Source organism: Hypanus sabinus, chromosome 11 (assembly GCF_030144855.1).
Source record: "Hypanus sabinus isolate sHypSab1 chromosome 11, sHypSab1.hap1, whole genome shotgun sequence".
Lineage (NCBI taxonomy): Eukaryota > Metazoa > Chordata > Chondrichthyes > Myliobatiformes > Dasyatidae > Hypanus > Hypanus sabinus.
In genome coordinates, this window is record NC_082716.1 from 90424008 (window position 1) to 90446363 (window position 22356).

Sequence of the window (22356 nt, forward strand, 5' to 3'; positions counted from 1 at the left end):
TACTAGAACTAAATCCTTCTCAGGAAAGGGTAATATCAAAACTCTACAATATAATTATGAAGATACGTTCAGAGCCCTATAAGATTAAAAATGATTGGGAAAGAGAACTAACCTTACTATCCCTATTGAGAACTGGGATGAAATTCTTCAGTTAGTTAGTTAATTCATCATCTATATGTGTTAAACATTCACTAATACAGTTTAAAGTTGTGCATAGGGCTCATATGTTCAAGGATAAATTGGCTCATTTTTATTCCTATATAAATCCTATTTGTGACAGATGTCATTCTGAGATAGTGTCTTTAACTCATATGTTTTGGTCTTGTCCACTTTTGAAAAAAATATTGGAAAGACATTTTTGATATTATTTCCATGGTATTGAACATTGATTTACAACCTCATCCTATTACTGCAATTTTTGGTTTACCAATGATGGACTCAGTCCATTTATCTTCTTGTGCTTGTCGAATGATTGCATTTCTTACATTAATGGCTAGAAGATCTATTTTGTTGAATTGGAAAGAAATTAATCCTCCTACCATATTTCATTGGTTTTCTCAAACTATGTTATGTCTAAATTTAGAAAAAATTAGAAGTGTTGTATTTGATACTTCTATTAAATTTGAAAAGATATAGACCATTTATTCAATATTTTCATATGATGTAATGTGACCCTGTTCCAAGCCTATTTGTTTTTCCAGTTTTGATTTTACATATGTTGAGAGGATCTGAGTTGATGACACTAATGATTTTGTATTTTTTTTCCCTTATTAGTTATTAGGTTGTTAGATTAGATTTTCTAGCATAATTTTTTTTTTCTTTTTCTCTTTTCTGCTTTTTTTAAATATATATTATGATATACCTAGGTTTGCTTTGTTTATATGTTACTTGTATCGTCCATGATTTGGGAAGACTCATTTATATTGTAACTATTGCTTATGTATCCTTTCATGTTCAGTTTAAATTTGTAGGTTTGTAATCCCATTATCTATGTATTAATCTTATTATGTTGATATTAATAATAATAATAATAAAAATAAAAATATTGTATCAATTTATCTTTCTTTTTCAATGTCTGAATTTGGACTTTGGCAGCAGTGGCACAGGCATGAGTTTAAGCAATGCCAGCTGGAATGCAGTTCCGGGTGAGGAGCTTGGCGCACTGCCTTTTTCGCATGCTACCTTCTTTCCTAACAGTGAAAACACCTTCTGTTTGCGAAAACAGGTAACTAATGTAGGTCTTTCATAACAGCAAGGTGTCGTAAAGCGAACGCTCAAAAAACAGAGGATGCATATATTGAATAAATCAAAAATCTTGCAAACAACTGAAATAATATACACCCTATCCTTGTCATATGTGTCTTCAGACAATGTGGATTCACAGTTATGAGGAACCTATTTCTACCAATGTCTCCTTATACGCGTCCAGAACTCAGTTATGCGAGGAGCACCACTTTCCTGCCAATACAAGTCAGGTGCGCGCGCCTCACAATCTCACTCCCGCCAGTCTCGCATTGGTTTTGGCAAGGTGTGGATGTGCGCTCTTGCACTCTTAAACTTTTGTTGGTTTTACCTACGGTGCAGTGATTGTGCTCGAAATATTTCACTATGCCTCCTAAGCGTCCGACGTCATATCCTGGGCCATCAGCCGAGCGACAGAGAACCGCTTTAACACTTGAAATAAAGTTGGAAATTATAAACAGCACAGCATCAGGAAAAGGTAACACAGCTCTGGGGTGCAACTGCCGGGAACAGAATCTTGCCTTTAAAGTTCTTTTGTTGCTTGACAATGCCCCAGCCCATCCTAAACATTTGGACAGCATTCCTTCTAACAGAACAGTGCATTGCCTGCTCTCGAACACAACATTGCTGATTCAACCACTCGACCAAGGTGTGATATATATTCAAGGCGTATTTTCTTTACGGCGAACTATCTCTTGGATGCTGCAAGCAACAGATGATTTTGAAAATCCCAGGAGTTTACCAACAGTGAGGGAATGGTGGAAGTCGGAACACTTGGCACAAATGGCAATGGACACGGACCCAAGTTTAGAATACGGAGTCAGCATTGCAGTCGTTCCCTGCCATCAACCCTTCTTCCCTACAAGCAAACTTATGCTGAAAAACAAAATGCTGCCAAGCAAACAACCCTCACCACTTTATTCAAACTGATGTCATCTGCTGCCGGGAATTCTAAGAGCTCTGTGAGTCTTCCTTCACCCCTTGCTGTGCTTGACATGATCCCGACACCACAACACCCACTCATCTCCCGGAGCGAACACACCTGCCATTGTTGGTGAATACTGTACACCCTAGTACATAAACTTTCTATGATTTATTACATTAAATATTACCTTAAATTGATGAAATATAATACGAATGTTGCCTTGTGGTACTGCTTTTGTGTCATATGGAATGAAAATGAATAAATTACAGGTAAAACAGATTTAGGAAGGCCTTTGGAATGCATCCCTATTTTCTCCATTTAAATAATTATTCACATTATACAATTTCACATTATGCGTCAACTGCGAGGAACATATCCCCCACATATAATGAGGATAGGGTGCATATTAAACAAGTGAGGTAGTGTCCAAGGGTTCAATCTCTATTTAGGAATCGGATGTCAGAGGGGAAGAAGCTGTTCCTGAAACGCTGAGTGTGTGCCTTCAGGCTTCTGTACCTCCTACCTGATGGTAACAGTGAGAAAAGTGCCCCTGGGTGCTGGAGGTCCTTAATAATGGATGCTGCCTTTCTAAGACACCACTCCTTGGAGATGTTCTGGGTATTTTGTAGGCTAGTACCCAAGATGGAGTCAACTAAATTTACAACCCTCTGCAGCTTCTTTTGGTCCTGTGTGATACGCGCCCCCCCCCCCAATACCAGACAGTGATGTAGCCTGTCAGACTGCTCTCCATGGTACATCTGTACAAATTTTTGAGAGTATTTGTTGACATACAAAATCTCTTTAGACTGCTAATGAAGTATAGCCACTGTCTAGCCTTCTTTAAAACTGCATCAATATGATGGGACCAGATTAGATCCTCAGATCTTGAAACTGCTCACTCTCTCCACTTCTGACCCTTCTATGAGGATTAGCATGTGTTCCTTCATCTTACCCTTCCTGAAGTCCACTATCAGCTTTTTCATCTTACTAATGTTTGCAGGTTGTTGTGTGATACCACTCCATTAGTTGGCATATATCTTGCACATCCTCTCGTCACCATCTGAGATTCTACCAACAGTGGTTGTATCATCAGCAAATTTATAGATGGTGTTTGGGCTATACCTAGCCACAAAGTCATGGGTATATACAGTAGAGCAGTGGGCTAAGCACACACCACTGAGGTGCACCAGTTGTGATCGTCAGTGAGATGTTATCACCAATCCACATAGATTGCGGTCTTCCAGTTAGGAAGTCAAGGATCCAATTGCAGATGGAGGTACAGAGGCCCAGGTTCTGCAACTTCTGAATCAGGATTGTGGGACTGATGGTATTAAATGTTGAGTTATAGTTGATGAACAGCATCCTGACATAGGTGTTTGTGCTGTCTGGGTGGTCTAAAGCCGTGTGACGAGCCACTGAGAGTGCACCTGCCATTGACCTATTGAGGTGATCGGCAAATTGCAATGGGTCCAGGTCCTTGCTGAGGCAAGAGTTCAGTCTAGTCATGACCAACCTCTCAGAGCATTTCATCACTGCAGATGTACAGTTTACTCCCATTGTTAAAATGTGTTTCAGCAGTTCATGGACAAAATTTAAATAAACTAAAGATTACATTGGAGTTAAAAGTACTTGGACAACCTTCACGGGGTTGTCACACAGCTACGTTTTGCATAAGGATCAATTAAATTTACAAAACCGCTTGCAAGGAGGGAAATTCCCTTGTGTCATTTTATATCATCTGAATCATTTCTTGTCACCACTACAACTTGAAAATTAATTTTTATGGAATCCTGTACAAAGATTCCCAAGTCCATTTGCAACTCTGATTTTTAAATTTTGTTTGGAAAATAGTTGTTGCTCATTCTACCAAAGTGAATGTCCACACACTTCCTTACACTATATTCCATCTGCCACATCTTTACCCATTCTCCCAATCTAATCCAATTCCTTCTGCAGACTCCCTGCTTCCTCAACACTAACTGCCCCTCCACACATCTTTGTATCATCTACAAAATTGGCCACAAAGCCATCAATTCCATCATCCAAATCATTGACATATAATGCGAAAAGCTGTCCCAATCCAGTCTCCTGCAGAGCACCACTAGTCACCAGTAAACAAACAGAATAGGTCCTCTTTACTCTACTCTGCCTCCTGCCAGTCAGCCAATCTTCTATTCATGTTGGTATCTACGGGTCTTATCTTGTTGAGCAGCCTCATGTGTGCAATTTGTCAAAGGTCGTCTGAAAAATCCAAGTAAACAACATTCACTGACTTTCCTTTTTCTATCTTGTCTGCTATTTTCTCACAGTATTTCCACGATTGGTCAGGCAAGATTTCCCCTCAGGAAACCATGCTGACTTTCGGGCCATTTTATTATGCACTTCCAAGTACCCCCAAATCTCATGCTTAATAATGGACTCTAACATATTCTGAACCACTGAAGTCCGGCTAACTGCTCATAACTTCCTTCTTCTGCCCCCCTCCATACTTAAAAAGTGGAGCGGCATTTATAAATTTCCAGTCCTCCCGACACATTCCAGAATCTAGTGATTCTTGAAAGATCACTCCTACTGCCTCCACAATCTCTTCAGCCACCTCTTTCAAAACTCTGGGGTGTACACCATCTGGTCCAGGTGATTTATCTACTTTGTTTCCCAAGCAAATTCTCCTTATCTGTACCAATTACTGTGCATTCACTTCTGCCCCTGATGCTCTTTAATTTCTGTCATACTACTAGTGTCTTTCACAGTGCAGACTGACACAAATTTATGACATCCGTCATTTCTTTGTCCTCTCCAGCATCATTTTCCAGTGGTCTGAAATCTACTCACTTTTTATATGTCTCATAAATTCTTTGGTATCCTTCTTTATCTTACTGCCTAGATAACCTTCATATTTCACCTTTCTCCTCCTCCTGGCTTTTTTTTTGTGGCCTTTTGGTTTTTAAAAGTTTTCCAATCCTCTACCTTCCCACTAATTGTTACTGTATTTTATGCTCACCCTTTTCTGCTGTTCTTGTCTTCCCTTGTCAGCCACGGTTGCCTCACATCCCTTTCAGAATACTGCTTCATCTTTGAGATGTGCCTATCCTGCACCTTCTTAATTGCCCATGGAAACTCCAACTATTGCTGTTCTGCCATCGCCCCTGCCTGGGTCCCCTTCTGATCATCTTTGGCCAACTCTTCCCGTGTCTCTATAACTCCCTCTACTCCACTGTAATACTGATGGAGTTAGCTTCCCCTTCTCAAACCACAAGGTGAATTTTTATCATTTACTCTCTCCTAAAGGTTCTTTTATCTTAAGATCCTTCATCAAATCTTGCTCATTACACAATGCCTAATCCAGAATTGCCTTTCCCCTAGTGGACTCAACCACAAGCTGCTCTAAAAAGCATTCCACAAATACCCCTCTTGGGATCCAGCACCAATACGATTTTCCCCAATCTACCTGGATATTCAAATCCCCATCACTATTGTAACATTGTCCTTTTACATGCCTTTTGTATCTCCCACTCTAATTTGTATCCCACATCCTGGCTACTGTTCAGAATATACAATTCTGAGTCGTTTTACCATTGCAATCTCTTAACTACCAACAAGTATCTTCCGATCTTATGTCACCTCTTTCTAATGATTTGATTTCTTTTTTTAAAAAAAACCAGAGCCACCCCAAAATCTCCACCTCCCAGCCTGTCCTCCCAATACAATGCATATCCTTGGATGTTAAATTTCCAACTATGATCTATCAGCCAATGACTCAGTGATGCCCACAACACTGTACTTGCCAATCTCCAACTGCATTACTTGTACACCAACTGCTCCATCCACTGTTATTCGCTCCCCCTGCCAAAGTAGTTTAAACCCTCAACAGTTCTAGCAAACATGCCTGCAAGGATATTGAACCCACTTCAGGTTCAGATGTAACCAGTCGTTTTTTTGTACAGGTCATACCGTCCCCAAAAGAGATCCCAATGATCCAGAAATCTGAACCCTGCCATCTGCACCAATTCCTCAGCCACACATTTATCTGCAAAATCCTCCTATTCAGAACCTCACTGGTGCCTGGCTCAGGCAGCAATCCAGACATCACCATCCTAAAGGCCCTGCTTTTCAGCTTCCAACCTAACTCCCGACATTCTTTCTTCAGGACTACTGTAAGGCAACCATCCAGTCACAGAAATTGACGAGCAGGAGGAGGATGAGAGAACATCAAACTAAGGCGGCACACACAAAATTACTGCTCACTGCTGCGAGTATGCTCCTGTTGCTATGAATATTTTTGACAATGTACATGTTTCAATGATGTTTCAAGATGTCAGTGAATTGCTTCAGCAAACACATACCCAAGCATCTGCCCTCAACTTAATAAATCATCAGCAGCAAATACAGCTTCTTACCTTCACTTTCCTGTTAACTTATGAAGCAAACAAGTATCACACAGATTCAGGCTCACAACAGATCTGAGTTCATTTTTTTTAAACCAGTACTTTAATGTTTTTAAACAGGACTATATCTGGAAACTGCCAACCAGCTGCTTCGGCATATATCTGCTTCATTCACATATTATCATTCAGCCAAAATACATCTGCCACCAAAATGAAGGAGCGATGCACTGCCTAATTTTTTCCCTTTTGCTACCCAAAATCTCAATGGCATTGATCAAAATTTCTCTTGGGCACCATTTGTTCTGTTCCTCTAATGCCAAAACACTAACCACAACTATATTCCCTCCATTAACCAAGTTCCCACACCCCATTACTTCTGCCAAACCTCAGTTATTTAATACCCAGTGGCTGCATAGGCAGATACAAGGCTTGATATGCTGTATCTAGTGAATCACCTCGACTCCTCAAACATCCACAAAACAAAAGTGACAATGATGATTGTGATGTAAAACCTCATACTTGCCTGGACAAGTGGAGCTCCAATAAAACTTGGCAGGTTGTAGGAAGCAGCAGCTTGCTTGACTTGCACCTATTCAATATCTTTCATACTTCCTAACTCCTGCACCAGTACTGCATCATCGGCTGGTGGGACGTTCATCTATAGAGTCCACTACAGGGAAAGCTTCTTCTATAGTACGTTTAAACACTCAGCCTCCTACCACTGAAGGTTAAGGACAAGTGGAACGTTGCACCTGTAGCACAGCACGTTCTCAAGTCTTCGTTCACTTTATTGGTATCTAAACTCAACATCATCTTCTGAGGAAAGTCTGGACAGGCCAGTAAAGTAGTTGACAGAGTTTTTGGAAGTGGGAGGGGATTTTAACAGAATATTGATGGATCTCGACAGGATGGAAGTTTCCAACTGGGGGTTGGGGGGGGGGGGTCATCCAATTCAGAGAGAAGATTCATTCTTTCAAAGGCTCATGAGTGTTTAGAGCTCTCTCCTCAAAGGGTGGTGAAAGTAAATCGGAGAACAATTTTAAGACAGATGGCGATAGACAGGGATGGGTGCTGAAGGTTAGTGGGAGGAAGACAAATGCAGAACAAGGTCACAACCATCTGTTGTGAAAATATTGCTTTTCCTTCAACAGCTTCTTCCCAGAAAAGTAGCCAAAAGAACACTGGTTGCAGAAAGTAGCTCAGCACCACCAACTCACGAGCTTTAGGGATACACAATCGAAGCTGGCCTTACCATTAACACCCACATCCTGTAACTAAAAACCACACAATGAATGTCACTAGCTGAGTGGGACAAAACAGGAGCATCCAATCCTACATCATTTCAACTGCCAATAAGTGGTTTGAACAGCCTCGCCCCTCACCTACCACCCATTAGTCTCAGAGTTAAGACAGATTCACCACAGGAACAGGTCTTTTAACCCAGGCCAACCATCAACCACTTTCTCTTCTCCCCCTCCGATTCTACCATTCACCTACTTGGCACAACTGATAGTAACAAAGAAAACTTCCAACCTGGAGCAGCCTAGTAAAAAGAAATTAACTTTCCTGAAACTGAAAAAATAAACCTGCCTTTGCTGTGATTCATCTTGGTATCTTATCACAATAAATCAGTACCAATGCAAAGTGCTGTTCCTACCTGCAATTAGCCATTGTCTCACAAACCAGTGATTGCGCCTGGAACCCGTTTATCTGGCTTCTGACCACATCAACCAATGTAGTTGGCATTTTGAGCAGAGGAATGTGACAGGACTCATTTGTATGTTGCTGTTATAATTTTGCCACTTGGTGTCACTACATTCCAATCCTAGCCATCAATAATGCACCAACATTAAAGCCACCTGAAGCTGAGCAGCAAACAGGGGCTCAAAAAAAGTTGCAGTGAAAACTTGGGTTCTATTTTGTTAGATGCTTAACATTGGAGAAGGATACAGGTAATCAGATAATATATTAAATGCAGTGCTATCAGATGTCATAGCCCACCAATTTTCTCTTCTTTAAGGTCCCTATGCTGCATTTAATTCCAAAGGGTTGGCCAAACATTATTCATGAAGGAAATTCAGGCAAGAGTAATGTCAAGCAAACTGACCTTGCAGGAAATCACAACCAACCTAAAATCATATTCTCACCTCAATGACACAGTTGAACTTTTCTGCTTGGATCAGTCACTGCATATCAATAGCAGTAACTCTGACTGAGATGGGGACAACGTAGTAGGCATTAACTAAGGAACTGAACTCTCCTGCCACACATAATTGAGGTCAGCAACAAACATTGTCAAATCAGTGCAGAACTTCATTTCATTTGAAGCAGATCCTGCTCTGTGTTTCTTGGGAGCATCAACACTTCAATTATTAAAAGAGATCTAGAAGATTACAAGGCTACTAGGAAGGATTTTAAGAAGGAAATTACGAGGCCATGAGAAGGCCTTGGCAGGCAGGATTAAGGAAAACCCCAAGGCATTCTACAAGTATGTGAAGAGCAAGAGTATAGGATGTGAAAGAATAGGACCTATCAAGTGTGACAGTGGGAAAGTGTGTATGGAACCGGAGGAAATAGCAGAGGTACTTAATGAATACTTTACTTCAGTATTCACTATGGAAAAGATCTTAGTGATTGTAGTGATAACTTGCAGCAGACAAGAGCTTGAGCATGCAGATATTAAAAGGATGTGCTGGAGCTTTTGGAAAGCATCAAGTTGGATAAGTCACCGGGACTGGATGAGATGTACCCCAGGATACTGTGGGAGGCGAGGGAGGAGATTGCTCAGCCTCTGGCAATGATCTTTGCATCATCAATGGAGACAAGAGAGGTTCCGGTAGATTGGAATGTTGCGGATGTTGTTCCTTTATTCAAGAAAGGGAGTAGAGATAGCCTAGGAAATTATAGACCAGTGAGTCTTACCTCAGTGGTTGGTAAGCTGATGGAGAAGATCCTGAGATGCAGGATTTATGAACACTTGGAGAGGCATAATATGATTAGGAGTAGTCAGCATGGCTTTCTCAAGGGCAGGTACAGAGGAGATGTCAAGGTTAAGTTTTTTTTTTACTCGGAGAGTGGTGAGAGTGTGGAATGGGCTGCCAGTAACAGTGGTGGAGGCGGATACGATAGGGTCTTTTGAGAGGCTTTTAGACAGGTACATGGAGCTTAGTAAAATAAGAGGTTATGGGTAAGCCTAGTAATTTCTAAGGTAGGGACATGTTTGGCACAGTTTTGTGGGATGAAGGGTCTGTATGGTGCTGTAGGTTTTCTATGTTTCTATTTTCCTAGAATCTTTTCCAAAGTCCCACTCTTGCTCGAGCAATACACTCAGCCTTGTTTTGCCTTCACTCCCCCCACCCCCTTGACCTCAGCTAAAATAATCCACCCTCTCCAAAACCATGAGAGGAAACCGCGAACAGCTACATTTGCAAATCCATTAGAAAGATGGTTATAATGAGGGGAAGTGCTGCACCTCCCTGACTTTAAAGGCGCTCAGTCTTATGGTAACATATTCCTTGTCCAGCTGAGTTAAATGTACAAAAGCATTCCTGGGCTCAGCATGATACCACATACTTCATTTACCAGCTGAGTTTAGGCATAACATACAATCACTTTGCTGGTTTACAGTTGAGCTATGCAATCCTGCAGTTTTGAGAATGATGTTAAAAATACCTTTAGCACTCATCTTAGTAGCAGTTGCCATGTCTCACAATTCTCTTCCCCACCCACCCCTTCCCTCACCCCACACTGCTCCTTTTCCCACCTCAGATACAGTACTGCTGCTGCAAAACGACAAGTTTCACAACATACAAGTCAGTGAGAATAAACTTCAATCTGATGCTCAGCCCTTCCTACAAGAGCTTATCTGCAAAGCCTGAATACTTTCACTGTTAGGAAAGTAATAACACTTCATGTTTCAGCATACTGTTTCAGAAGTTGGTGAAGTTCCCAACATTTTTGCAGACTTAACATTGAACACTTCCCAAATGGCTAGACTTGCAGCTTACAAAGGACAGATGCTGTTACAATTTCCTTAGTTTTGGCCTGGGACTTTCTGCTCATTTGTACAAAAGCACTTTGTGTGGGAAACCTACAGACCAGAGGAAAGCAAAGAGCCAGGTCATCTGTTGATCAGAATCTTACTCCAAATATTCAAAGACAGATTATCAAGACACAAAAAAAATTGGAAGCTAGGCAGTTTATTCTCAAATTTCTCTGTAAAGGCAATGCTTTTATCAAATTAACTAGACTTATCTTTGTCACCAAATTCAAGGGCTAAAGATCAAATGATTGCAGATGATGTTGAGTCCCTTACTCTTTTAGCTTGGACCTATATTTATGGCAGGCCGCGCAGTAGGCCCATCACAGTAGCACTGCTTACAAAGTTACTGGCTCACTGCTCAAGCAATGCAGCTTCAATCCTACTCATTTGGTGTATCAATGCACAGAATGTACATTCTCTGGGTTTCCTCTAGGTGCTCCAGTTTCCTCCCACATGTAGGCGGGTAGGCCAACTAGCCACTGCAAATTGCCCTGGCATGCAGATAAGTGATCAAGTTCAGGAATAATGTGAAGAGAATAAAATGTGATTAGTTTAAGACCAAAATGGGGGGCTGATGGTCAGTGGGGCAATGGGCTGGTTCTATTTGTAAGCCTGTGGCTCAGACTTTTGAGGAAGCTTGCAATGTGAGAACAACCTTTCCCATAAAGTGGCATGTGCCTCAGCAGCAAAGGTAAATGTGGAATTTCCACATTCAGTCAGTGGAGCATCAACACTGACTCATACAGATACAAACTAATGCTTTCAGAAGCTATTGGGACACATTGACTGATTTGTGACAAGTCCAGGGAAAAAACAGAAACTCTGTACCAATGGTTCCCAAAAATCTGACAAAGAAATTTTGGGAGCCCTGTAATCTGACTGAAGGACATATTGTTATAACATGCAGCGGTTATCAATGCTTTGTATAGCCAACTGGTAGGCAAAGTGAATGGTCTCTAATATTTTCCTAGCAATTCAAACTAATCTTGTAATTCCTCCCACAATCTCTGCTGCAGAGATGGGTGCCCATTTTATATGCAGGTTTCAGTGCAGGCCCACCATTTTCTTGTCTGAAAGGTTCCTGATCTTTTCACACTACCAATTTATCAAAACAAGATTACTGATTACAGCTCAGCAATCAACACCATCATTCATTCTTTCAATATTAATCAACAAGCTTTGAAACCTGGGACTTAGAAATTTCCTCTGCAACTGGATTCTCAACATCCTTATCAAGAGAAACACAAACAGCATGGACTGGTATTAACAATTCCTCCTCACACCTCAAAGATACATACTGTGTAGCTAAGCACAGCTTAAAACAGACATCAATTCACCAGTGACTTCACTGTTGTTGGTAGGATCTCAGATGGCAATGAGGCAACATGCAGCATTGAGACAGAGTGGCTGGTTGAGCACTGTCACAGTAAAAACCTTGCATGTAAATTAAGAACACAAGTGGAACAGCAATTGTCATGGGGGGATCTAAACTTGCACACAGATTGGGTGAATGAAATTTTTTTCCATGTTGTTCAACAAAAGTATATTCCAGTTAAAAACAAGGAGGGTGGAGAGGACCAGCCTTGGACAACTGAGGGAATAAAAGACATCAGTCTAAAGATCCATGTAAAGTCCCCCAAAGTAGTGGGAAGCTGGAAAATTAGAAAAACCTTAAAGCAACAAAGAACCACTAAGCAAACAATTAAGGAAGATACATCATGAATGTCCTCTAGCACAAAATATTAAAGCAGATAGGAGCTTTATAATTATATAAAGTGGAAGTGGAAGATGAGAAAGGGGAATTAATATTGAGTAATGTGGAAATGGGTGAGGCTTTGAACAAATATTTTGTGTTGGCCTTTAGAATCGAGAACATGCCTAGCATGCCAAATTGAGATGTTATGGATACGATGGGAAGTGAGGAGCTCAATCGTTATCCCTTAAGTAGTAGGGTGGAACAAACTAATGAGCCGAAAATGAGACAAGTGCCCTGATCCTGATGGGAGCATCCCAAGGTACTGAAATAAATGGTGGAAGATGGGGCAAACCCACCAAAATTTGGGTTTAAAACCTATCAAAAGTTTAAAGTGTCCATTTCTGCTAGGCATAGGTCTACCCTTGTACAACACTGGGGTCCAGTCCTGCAGTAATCTTGACTCCCATTCCAAAGAGATTGTTCAAGAAGTTGCCACATGCACCTTTGATTCACAGCTTTGCACCACTCCCTCCTAGATTTGACTCTTATAAAAGAGGTCACAAACAAACATGAATTCCCATATAAAGATTTCCAAGATGGCGGCGCGACGCAGCTTGCAGTGGCCACTCTGGAGCTGATTATCTGTTGTTTGTGAAGTGGGGTGCCGTGCGCAATCATAATCGATTGAAAACGGATGTGGGAGCATGGGGGAACATCGGGAAATCTCCAGGAAGATCTTCTTCGTTGCTTCTGCTGCTGCTGCTGTGAGGTCCGGGTCTCTGCTGGGAAGAACAGGCCCCCAGTCCTCAGAGTCGCGTTGCCGATGGCCGTTGGCGGGGGCGTCTTAATACGCTCGGCAGAGGATGGTGCTTGGCAAAGCTGTGCCGGAGGGGATGGTCGTCGGCTTGGAGGTTCGACGGACTCGGAGTCTGCTGCGGTCAGGTCGCTTTCGTTGCGTGCTGCGTCTGCGAGGCTGAGTCAGGTGGCGCCGTGGAAATCCGTAACGGGGGTATTCCCTTCTGCCGCCGGCATGGGATGGCGAGTCTGTCGGGACCCTGGGGACTTGTGGAAACTGTGTGGTGATTTCTTTTGAACTTATAGAGTCCTTTAACATCTTTGGACTATTTTTACTATGCCCATGGTCTTTTTTTTTTAATCAATTATGTTATTGTTTGCACTGTTGTAACTATGTGGTTTTGTGCAGGTCTTGTAGCTTTAGTTTTTGGTCTTGTTTGTCTGGTGGATTTTGGAGCTCCTTTCCGGGGAATGTGCTAAAACGGTAGCGCAATATTAATACACAGCAGTCTCTCCGGACTCTAGATTGGGGATTGCCAAACGTTATGTGGATTTTCTGGTGTAGTCGGTTTTGTCATGTGCTTTTGTGATATCATTCTGGAGGAACGTTGTCTCATTTTTTAAACTGCATTGCATTTGTGGTTTCTAAATGACAATAAACTGAATCCGAAAACTGAAGTTGCGCTATGTACTGATTTGTGTAATAGGGAATTAATTGTGTCCTGAAATGAGAGAAACACGTGAAGATTCAGCTTAGTTAAAAGAAAGTAGATAGCTTTGCATTTTGTTTTGAATGGCTTGGGATGGACTTTTGCCCTTCAGGTATTGTGCTCTAGTCACTAGTAGTGCACAGACCATTCAATAACCAATTCTCCAAAGGATGGCTGATAAATTCTAAGAGGAAACGTTGAAAAAAACTTCTGTCTTTATTCAAGTACTATTTCTGAGAAGTATTCAACTTATACAAGGTCATCTATTTGAAAGGTTTGCTCCCTCTCCACACATACAGCCTGACAAATATTTCCAGCATTTTCTAACTTCTAAAGAAGTTGCAGCTATTGGCATGAAAAATTAAAGACAGGAGATGTGTCGAAGAGTGGTGGAGAAGAATAGCATTTGGCTTTTATACTTCACCGAAGATACTAGAATCTAGCTGTGTTTTTCATAGGTGGCCCTCAGATGGGAGTTCAAATGGTAAATCTGGTCTCCCCACAAAACCAGGAACATACCCCTGATCTGTAAAATGCTCTTCTGTTCTGTTCTTCAGTTGATATAGTGTTGCTCAGACTTCAGCTGTGAGGATATTATGAAACTTAGCTTGTTATTCGGATTACAGGTCCCCGAGTCACACTCACCAAACAACAGATCAGAAGGCCAATAACCACTCTGGAACTGAACCTCACACTGACATGGATATCAAAACAGAAACCAACTACAGATGAAACAACAATCTCATTCTGAATCCACCAGTATTTCCTTGCAGTTTCACACAATTTCGCTTTCCATACACTATTAAACACAATGGAGCAAGAGAACATTGAAATATCCTACTTTTTAAGATATCATTCATTGCAATGGAAGGTTGGTTCGGGTGGGGGGAAAGGAGGAAATAATTTAGGAGAGTTAAAATTGTTTTGTCATCGTTGCAATGTTTTTGAATTAACAACTGCATGTACTAGTTGAAAACTTCAGGTTTGTCAAACATAATCTGCACAATGATTCAAACACCACCAAAATCAGGGAAGGAATGGGGTTTACGCAAGTACCTTCCAAATTAGGAAAGGGGCGAGAATACTGGGTTTGGGCTGTCTTATCATTCAATTTCTGAAACTGGAGAAAAGAAATGCAACATGTGGTCCTTGCTCCAAGTATTTTCCCTACTCATTCCTTCATCAAACACCTTGGGTATCTCTGCATTCAATCATGCATTTATAAGTGTTGCAGCACACTGCCTCTCAAGACATTACCCAGGTTATTCCATGTCACTACAAGGGGCCTGGTAAAGGAACAGAATCAGGTCTCAAACTGGCATGGGATTTTGAATTTATGAAATGGAATAATTAAGGTTATCCTCTTGGCATATCTTGTCCATGCTCAGAAGCAAACCTGGCTCCAGCAGTTGGAAGGTATCATCTCTTAAATGCCATCACACTGACATCTGATTTCAGGAAGCTATAGACAAACAACACTGCCTAATCACAGTACTAATCCTCAGCAATTACATTTCTGCTAAAAACACTACCCCTCCACACTATTTTCAGTGCAAAGCAAGCATCACTTTACAAGGAGACACTTTAACACAGGTAACCCCTTCCTGACTTGCATGATTGCTTTATTCTACTTACTGCAACCCATTCAGTACACTCAGTCCAACAGAAAATATTAAACATATCTTCTACCATTCCTTGCAACCAAAGTCCCATATCAACTTAGCAGCCAAGTCACTAGAAATACCATACCAGCCAGGTTATAGATTGAGCTGTGTGCAGGTTTTGTCTCCTTTACAAAACCTCTCAGATTTATTTCCACCACCAATGTTCTCCATCTTTGTGTTCAGCAAATGCTGCAACACACAGGTTTAGTTTGCACTCAAGTAGTGGTCACTTTTTTGGACTAAGTTAAACCCCTAGCCCCTGAGATACCTACATACAAAGTACAGGACATTAACATGTCAGTAAGTCTCAATTCTCCAATAGTGCGTTGCAGTATTTTGGGAAGCAAAACAATAGCAATGAGCTGGTCTCCAACTTGTATGCAATAACTCATGATGACTCAAAACACAGGGCCCTCCACCAACTTCCCTCAGATGTATAAAATCAAGATGGTCATTGAAAAGGTGAATACAGTCTTTTCTCTCCAGAGAAAGGAGACCCAAAGTTTGGCAAAGTAGGTTTAAGTTGAGAGGGGGAAGATTTAAAAAGGGACCCAAAGGACAAGTTAGTCATTGAGAAAGCAGAACTCTGTGGAACAAGCTACCAGACAAGCGGTTGAGGCAAGTATTAAGAATAAAAGAACATTTGCTCAATTAGACACAAGAGTATAAGACCAAGAGATATAGGAGCAGAATTAAGCAATTTGGCCCATCGAGTCTGCTCTGCCATTTAATCAAGGCTAATCCAAATTTCCTCTCAGCCCCAATCTCCTGTCTTCTCCCCATATCCCTTCATGACCTGATCAATCAAGAAGCTATCAACCTGTATTAATTTAGAAGCATAGAAAAAAGGTGCAGGGGTAGGCTATTCGGCCCTTCGAGCCTGCACCGCCATTCAGTATGATCATGGCTGATCATCCAACTCAGAACCCTGTACCTGCTTTCTCTCCATACCCCCTGATCCCTTTAGCCACAAGGGCCCTATCTAACTTCCTCTTAAATATAGCCAATGAACCGGCCTCAACTGTTTACTGTGGCAGAGAATTCCACAGATTCACCACTCTCTGTGTGAAGAAGTTCTTCCTCATCTCAGTCCAAAAAGCTTCCCCTTTATCCTTAAACTGTGACCCCTCGTTCTGGACTTCCCCAACATCGGAAACAATCTTCCTGCATCTAGCCTGTCCAATCCCTTTAGAATTTTATACGTTTCAATAAGATCCCCCCCTCAATCGTCTAAATTCCAGTGAGTATAAGCCTAGTCAATCCAGTCTTTCTTCATATAAAAGTCCTGCCATCCCAGGAATCAATCTGGTGAACCTTCTCTGTACTCCCCCTATGGCAAGAATGTCTTTCCTCAGATTAGAGGACCAAAACTGCACACAATATTCTAGGTGCGGTCTCACCAAGGCCTTGTACAACTGCAGTAGAACCTCCCTGCTCCTGTACTCAAATCCTTTTGCTATGAATGCCAACATACCATTTGCCTTTTTCACCGTCTGCTGTACCTGCATGCCCACCTTCAATGACTGGTGTACAATGACACCCAGGTCTTGTTGCATCTCCCTTTTTCCTAAACGGCCACCGTTCAGATAATAATCTGTTTTCCTGTTCTTGCAACCAAAGTGGATAACCTCACATTTATCCACATTAAATTGCATCTGCCATGAATTTTCCCACTCACCTAACCTATCCAAGTCACCCTGCATCCTCTTAGCATCCTCCTCACAGCTAACACCGCCGCCCAGCTTCGTGTCATCCGCAAACTTGGAGATGCCGCATTTAATTCCCTCGTCTAAATCATTAATATATATTGTAAACAACTGGGGTCCCAGCACTGAGCCTTGCGGTTCCCCTCTAGTCACTGCCTGCCATTCTGAAAAGGTCCCTTTTACTCCCACTCTTAGCTTCCTGTCTGCCAACCAATTCTCTATCCACAAAAATACCATACCCCCAATATCGTGTGCTTTAAGTTTGCACACTAATCTCCTGTGTGGGACCTTGTCAAAAGCCTTTTGAAAATCTCAATATACCACATCCACTGGCTCTCCCCTATCCACTCTACTAGTTACATCTTCAAAAAATTCTATAAGATTCGTCAGACATGATTTTCCTTTCACAAATCCATGCTGACTTTGTCCGATGATTTCACCTCTTTCCAAATGTGCTGTTATCACATCTTTGATAACTGATTCGAGAATTTTCCCCACCACCGATGTCAGACTAACCAGTCTATAATTCCTCGATTTCTTTCTCCCTCCTTTTTTAACAAGTGGGGTTACATTAGCCACCCTCCAATCCTCAGGAACTAATCCAGAATCTAAGGAGTTTTGAAAAATGATCACTAATGCATCCACTATTTCTTGGGCTACTTCCTTAAGCACTCTGAGATGCAGACCATCTGGCCCTGGGGATTTATCTGCCTTTAATCCCTTCAATTTACCTAACACCACTTCCCTACTAACATGTATTTCCCTCAGTTCCTCCATCTCACTAGACCCTCGGTCCCTTACTATTTCCGGAAGATTATTTATGTCCTCCTTAGTGAAGACAGAACCAAAGTAGTTATTCAATTGGTCTGCCGTGTCTTTGTTCCCTATGATCAATTCACCTGTTTCTGACTGTAAAGGACCTACATTTGTCTTGACCAATCTTCTTCTTTTCACGTATCTATAAAAGCTTTTACAGTCAACCTTAAATATACATAATGATTTGCCCTCCACAGCTGCTTGTGGCAAAGAATTCCACAGATTCACCACTCACTGGCTGAAGGAATTCCTCCTCATTTCCATTCCAAAAGGATGCCCCTCTATTCTGAGGCTGTGTCCTCTGCTCTTCAACTCTCCCAACATTGAAAACATCCTTTCACCATTTGATAGGTTTCAATGAGGTCACCCCTCATTCTTCTGAACTCCAGTGACTACAGGCCCAGAGCCATCAAATACCTTCATATAACAAACCATTTAATCCTGGAATAAATTTCACGAACCTCCTTTGAACACTCTCTGGCTTCATCATATCCTTTCTGAGATTAAGGGGCCTAAAGCTGCTCACAACACTCCAATGAGGCCTCACCAGTGCTTCATGAAGCCTCAACATTACTTCCTTGTTTTTATAGTCTAGTCCTCTCATTGCATTTGCCTTCCTCAGCACTGCCTCAACCTGTAAACCAAATTTTAGGGAAGCCTGCCTAAGGACTCGCAAGTCCCTTTGTGCCCAAGTTTTTTTTGAATATTTGCTCTGTTAATGAAAATGTCAACCCTTTAATTTCTTCTGAAGTGCATGACCTATGTTTCCTGACACTATATTCCACCTGCCACTTCTTAGCCCATTCTCCTAATCCGTCCTATTTCCTCAAAACTACCTACCCCCCATCTATCTTCGTATCATCTGCAAACTTTGCAACAAAGCCATCAATTCCATCATCCAAATCATTGACATATAATGTGAAAAGAATCAGTCCCAACAGTCCCCTATGGAACACCTGTAGTCACTGGCAGCCAGCCAGAAAAGGCTCCCTTTATTCCCACTCCTTGCCTCCTGGCAATCATTCACAGCTTTATCCATGCTAGAATATTTTCCTGTAATAGTTTGTTAAGCAGCCTCATATGTGGCACCTTGTCAAAGGCCTTCTGAAAATCCAAGAACACAACATCAACTGATGTTGTCTATCCTACTTACTATTTCTTCAAAGAACTCCAAAAGATTTGTCAGGCAAGATTTTCCCTTGAGGAAACCATACTGACTACAGCTTATTTTATCATGTGCCTCCAAGTACCCTGAGACCTCAACCTTAATAAGTGACTCAAACATCTTCCCAACTACTGAGGTCAGAACTATAGCTTCCTTTCTTCAAGACTGGAGTAACATTTGCAATTTTCCAGTCTTCTGGAACCATTCCAGAATCTAATGATTATTTAAAGATTCTTACCAATGTCTCCACAATCTTGACCACTGACACCTGGAACTTCCACCATACTGCAATGTCTTCCAGTGAAGAATGATGCAAAATACTTACTCAGTTTGTAAACCATTGTCCCCCATTACTAACTGTCCAGCATATTTGTCCAGTGGTCAATATCCATTCTTGCCTTTTTAAAGACATTTTAAAAAGTTCTGGTTTCCTCGTTAATATTATTGACTAGCTAACTTTCTATTCAGTTTTTATCTTCTTAATGACTTTTAGTTGCCTTCTGGTGGTTTTGAAAAGTTTTCCTATCCTGTAACTTCCCACTAATTTTTGTTCAATTATATGCCCTCTCTTTAGCATGAATTCCAAATGTTTTAGAGGGATATGGGCTGAACGCTGGCAAATGCGACAAGCTTACATCAGCAGTTTGGTCAGTATGGACAAGCTGGGCAGAAGGGCCTCATTCCCATTCTCCAACTGCTTAGAATTCCTTTAATCCCACTTCACCTTGAAATAACGTCAGTCAGAGCCAAGTTCTCATTCTGGTGACTGTTATACATGTAACACCGTTATACCCAGAGCCATTAATCCACCAAGTGCTCCCAGAACAAGGATATTATACACTGACCAAACTTCAAAGGAAATCATGTGAAGTGCCATAACACACTCAAATGACGTACTAACGCGATATGAAAACTTTTTAAAAAATATAAATTTTGCTCTGAATGGAGCATTTACTGGTAAGTCTTGGGGAGTTTCCACAAATACATACTTTAATTTACATAGTTCCTTTCTCCCTTGCGACACTTTTCGAAGTTAACACCGAACAACAGTTTAACGTTGGGGTGTGCTCACGTTGTAACAAACTGAAATCAGTGTCGCTGCCTACTTATGTCATGTGTGCGGGTGTGCATTGGAATGTCTCATGCAGCCAAGCCATGAACTTCACACTGTTCCCTCCAACCAGGTGTTACCCCAATGTAAAAACAATGGAAATGCAACTTTCTCCATTGAATTGTGATACAAATGCTGGACGTTCATTCATTTTTAAATAATGATTACAGAGGTCACTACTAATGAATCGACTTTTCTGCAGACCAATCACGACAGAAACAACTGCAATGGTTTGTTAAAAAAAACAAGGTCCCAACACACCAGTTGCGCGTAAATATGAATCACCGGGCTTTTGACTAAAAAAGTTTCCACGTTGTCATTACTACCGTGTGATCTTTCAGTTCCTTTCTTGACGTTGACGATACCATTTGTCGAACTTTTTAAAACTAGCTTTCCTTATCCAAAAAAAAATCACGGAGGGGAAGCGGGGGAGGGGAAAGAACCCCTTGCAAACCAACACAGGCTGAATCCAGATTTGAAACCACTTTTTAAACTCTATTTCGCCGTGCAAGTAGTGTCAAGTCTACGACAAACTCCACGAGTTTAACAGCGCAAAGAAACAAAACAGCAGAGAAAATTGAAGGAAAGCAGATGGGGGCAGATACTCCACGGTAACACTAGTGGGGTCCATTCCTCTAAGCGCAAACTCATTTTATTTACTCCCCAGGGTCTGCGGCAGAGTTTTAAGATGGAGAACCCGGTGACGAAATTCAACTTAGTTGACCAGAATCTGTTACAGAAGTTAAGTGGAGGGAAGAGACAAACCAACTCAATGCCTCCACCGCTGAGTGAATAGAATCTCCTCTCTGTGAAGGGGGTGGGGGGGAGAACAGATGAAGAGAATCGTTGTACAAAATCCCGGGCACCGAAAAAACTGGCGATGTTGCGGCGTTCAAACAGAAAAGTTTGCAGTTTCTATTTTAAGTGCCCACACGGGTCACAATACAGTATGGGAAACGCGAATCTGCCTTCTCTTCACACTGCCACCGTTCACCCACGTTCTCGCGATGGAAATCTGTCAGAAGTTTGTTTGAGAAAAGGGAACCGGACTAGAAACAAGGAGGCTGGCGAAAGGCCGTGCTTCAAACCACGCTTGGCCACCTGAAACCAGATCCTGACCTGTTGCCCCTTTTTCAAGCCGCTCAAACAACCCACCACCCCAGCCCTAGCGCCTTGCTTACTGACCTGCACAGACAGCCGTCATCCCCAGCACGCCCCAAAAGTGGATCCAAAGCCGGCCGGCTCCCATCTCTCAGCAGCTCCCTCCGAGTAAGAATCCTCATGTAAGAGCTGGGGAATAAGTCGAGTCGCCAGGCGCCAGCGGCCACGAACCCGCCCCTGCTACAATGTTGCCGACATTGGAACTCGGAGTAACTTTCTGGGCGGCCGCGTCACCCGCGCGCACTCCTCCACCTCCGCGGCCGGAGCAGCCCCTCCCCACACCGCCCCTTTCCCCTTCCGCCGCCTGGTACTCAACCCCGCTCTGCGCTTTCCCTCACCCCGATTAACTGCTTTCCACTAATGGCCTTTCTGACACACAACAGGGACTATTTAGCCTCCTTTCTCAACAACTCCACCCCCCACCGCCGAATTCTTTTTTTTGTTGGTGCGGAGGTATTTCCTTCTGTTTTAAAGTTTCCCGTGAGTGTGTCAAATATTTCAGAATGAAAGCAAGTCTGTTGAACGAAGTCATGTCAGCTGCTCTGTCCAACAGAGTTTGATCCAACTTTCTGGAGAGTGAAACACTGCATTGTTAGCCATCTTCAGTACGAGTATACTATTCCGAGACGCGCTGATGTATTTGACAGTTTGTGCCATTAAACCTGTTGCGCTGCGCCGCAAAAGTGCCAAATCGGTCGCACTCTTCAGCCATGGTGAGAGCAGGTCTCCATGATATTTACATTTAACTTGCACTGCCCCCGACCTATCAAAATTCTGCCGCGCACCAATGTATCCTCGACATTAGAGGCGGTAGGAGAGGTTGCCACGTTTCTGTCTGCCGGTATCTTTAGAAGGTCTTCATTGAGGCAGTCAAAATAACCAGTTAGTGCCCTGTCTGCTGTAGAGACACGGGATTCCATCCCCTGGCACTGCTGAGA

The 22356-nt window shown here is 42.1% G+C and overlaps 1 protein-coding gene across 1 annotated transcript in view; it reads right to left on the reverse strand.

Moving 5' to 3' along the window:
- Window positions 1–21681, reverse strand: part of LOC132402192 (neurogenic locus notch homolog protein 2-like) — a 218249-nt gene extending 196568 nt beyond the window's left edge. The window contains exon 1 of the mRNA XM_059984899.1: window positions 21443–21681. Within this exon, the coding sequence (XP_059840882.1) occupies window positions 21443–21506 (64 nt within the window). The 5' untranslated portion in view covers window positions 21507–21681. The remainder of the gene's footprint in view (window positions 1–21442) is intronic.
- Window positions 21682–22356: the final 675 nt, after the last annotated feature.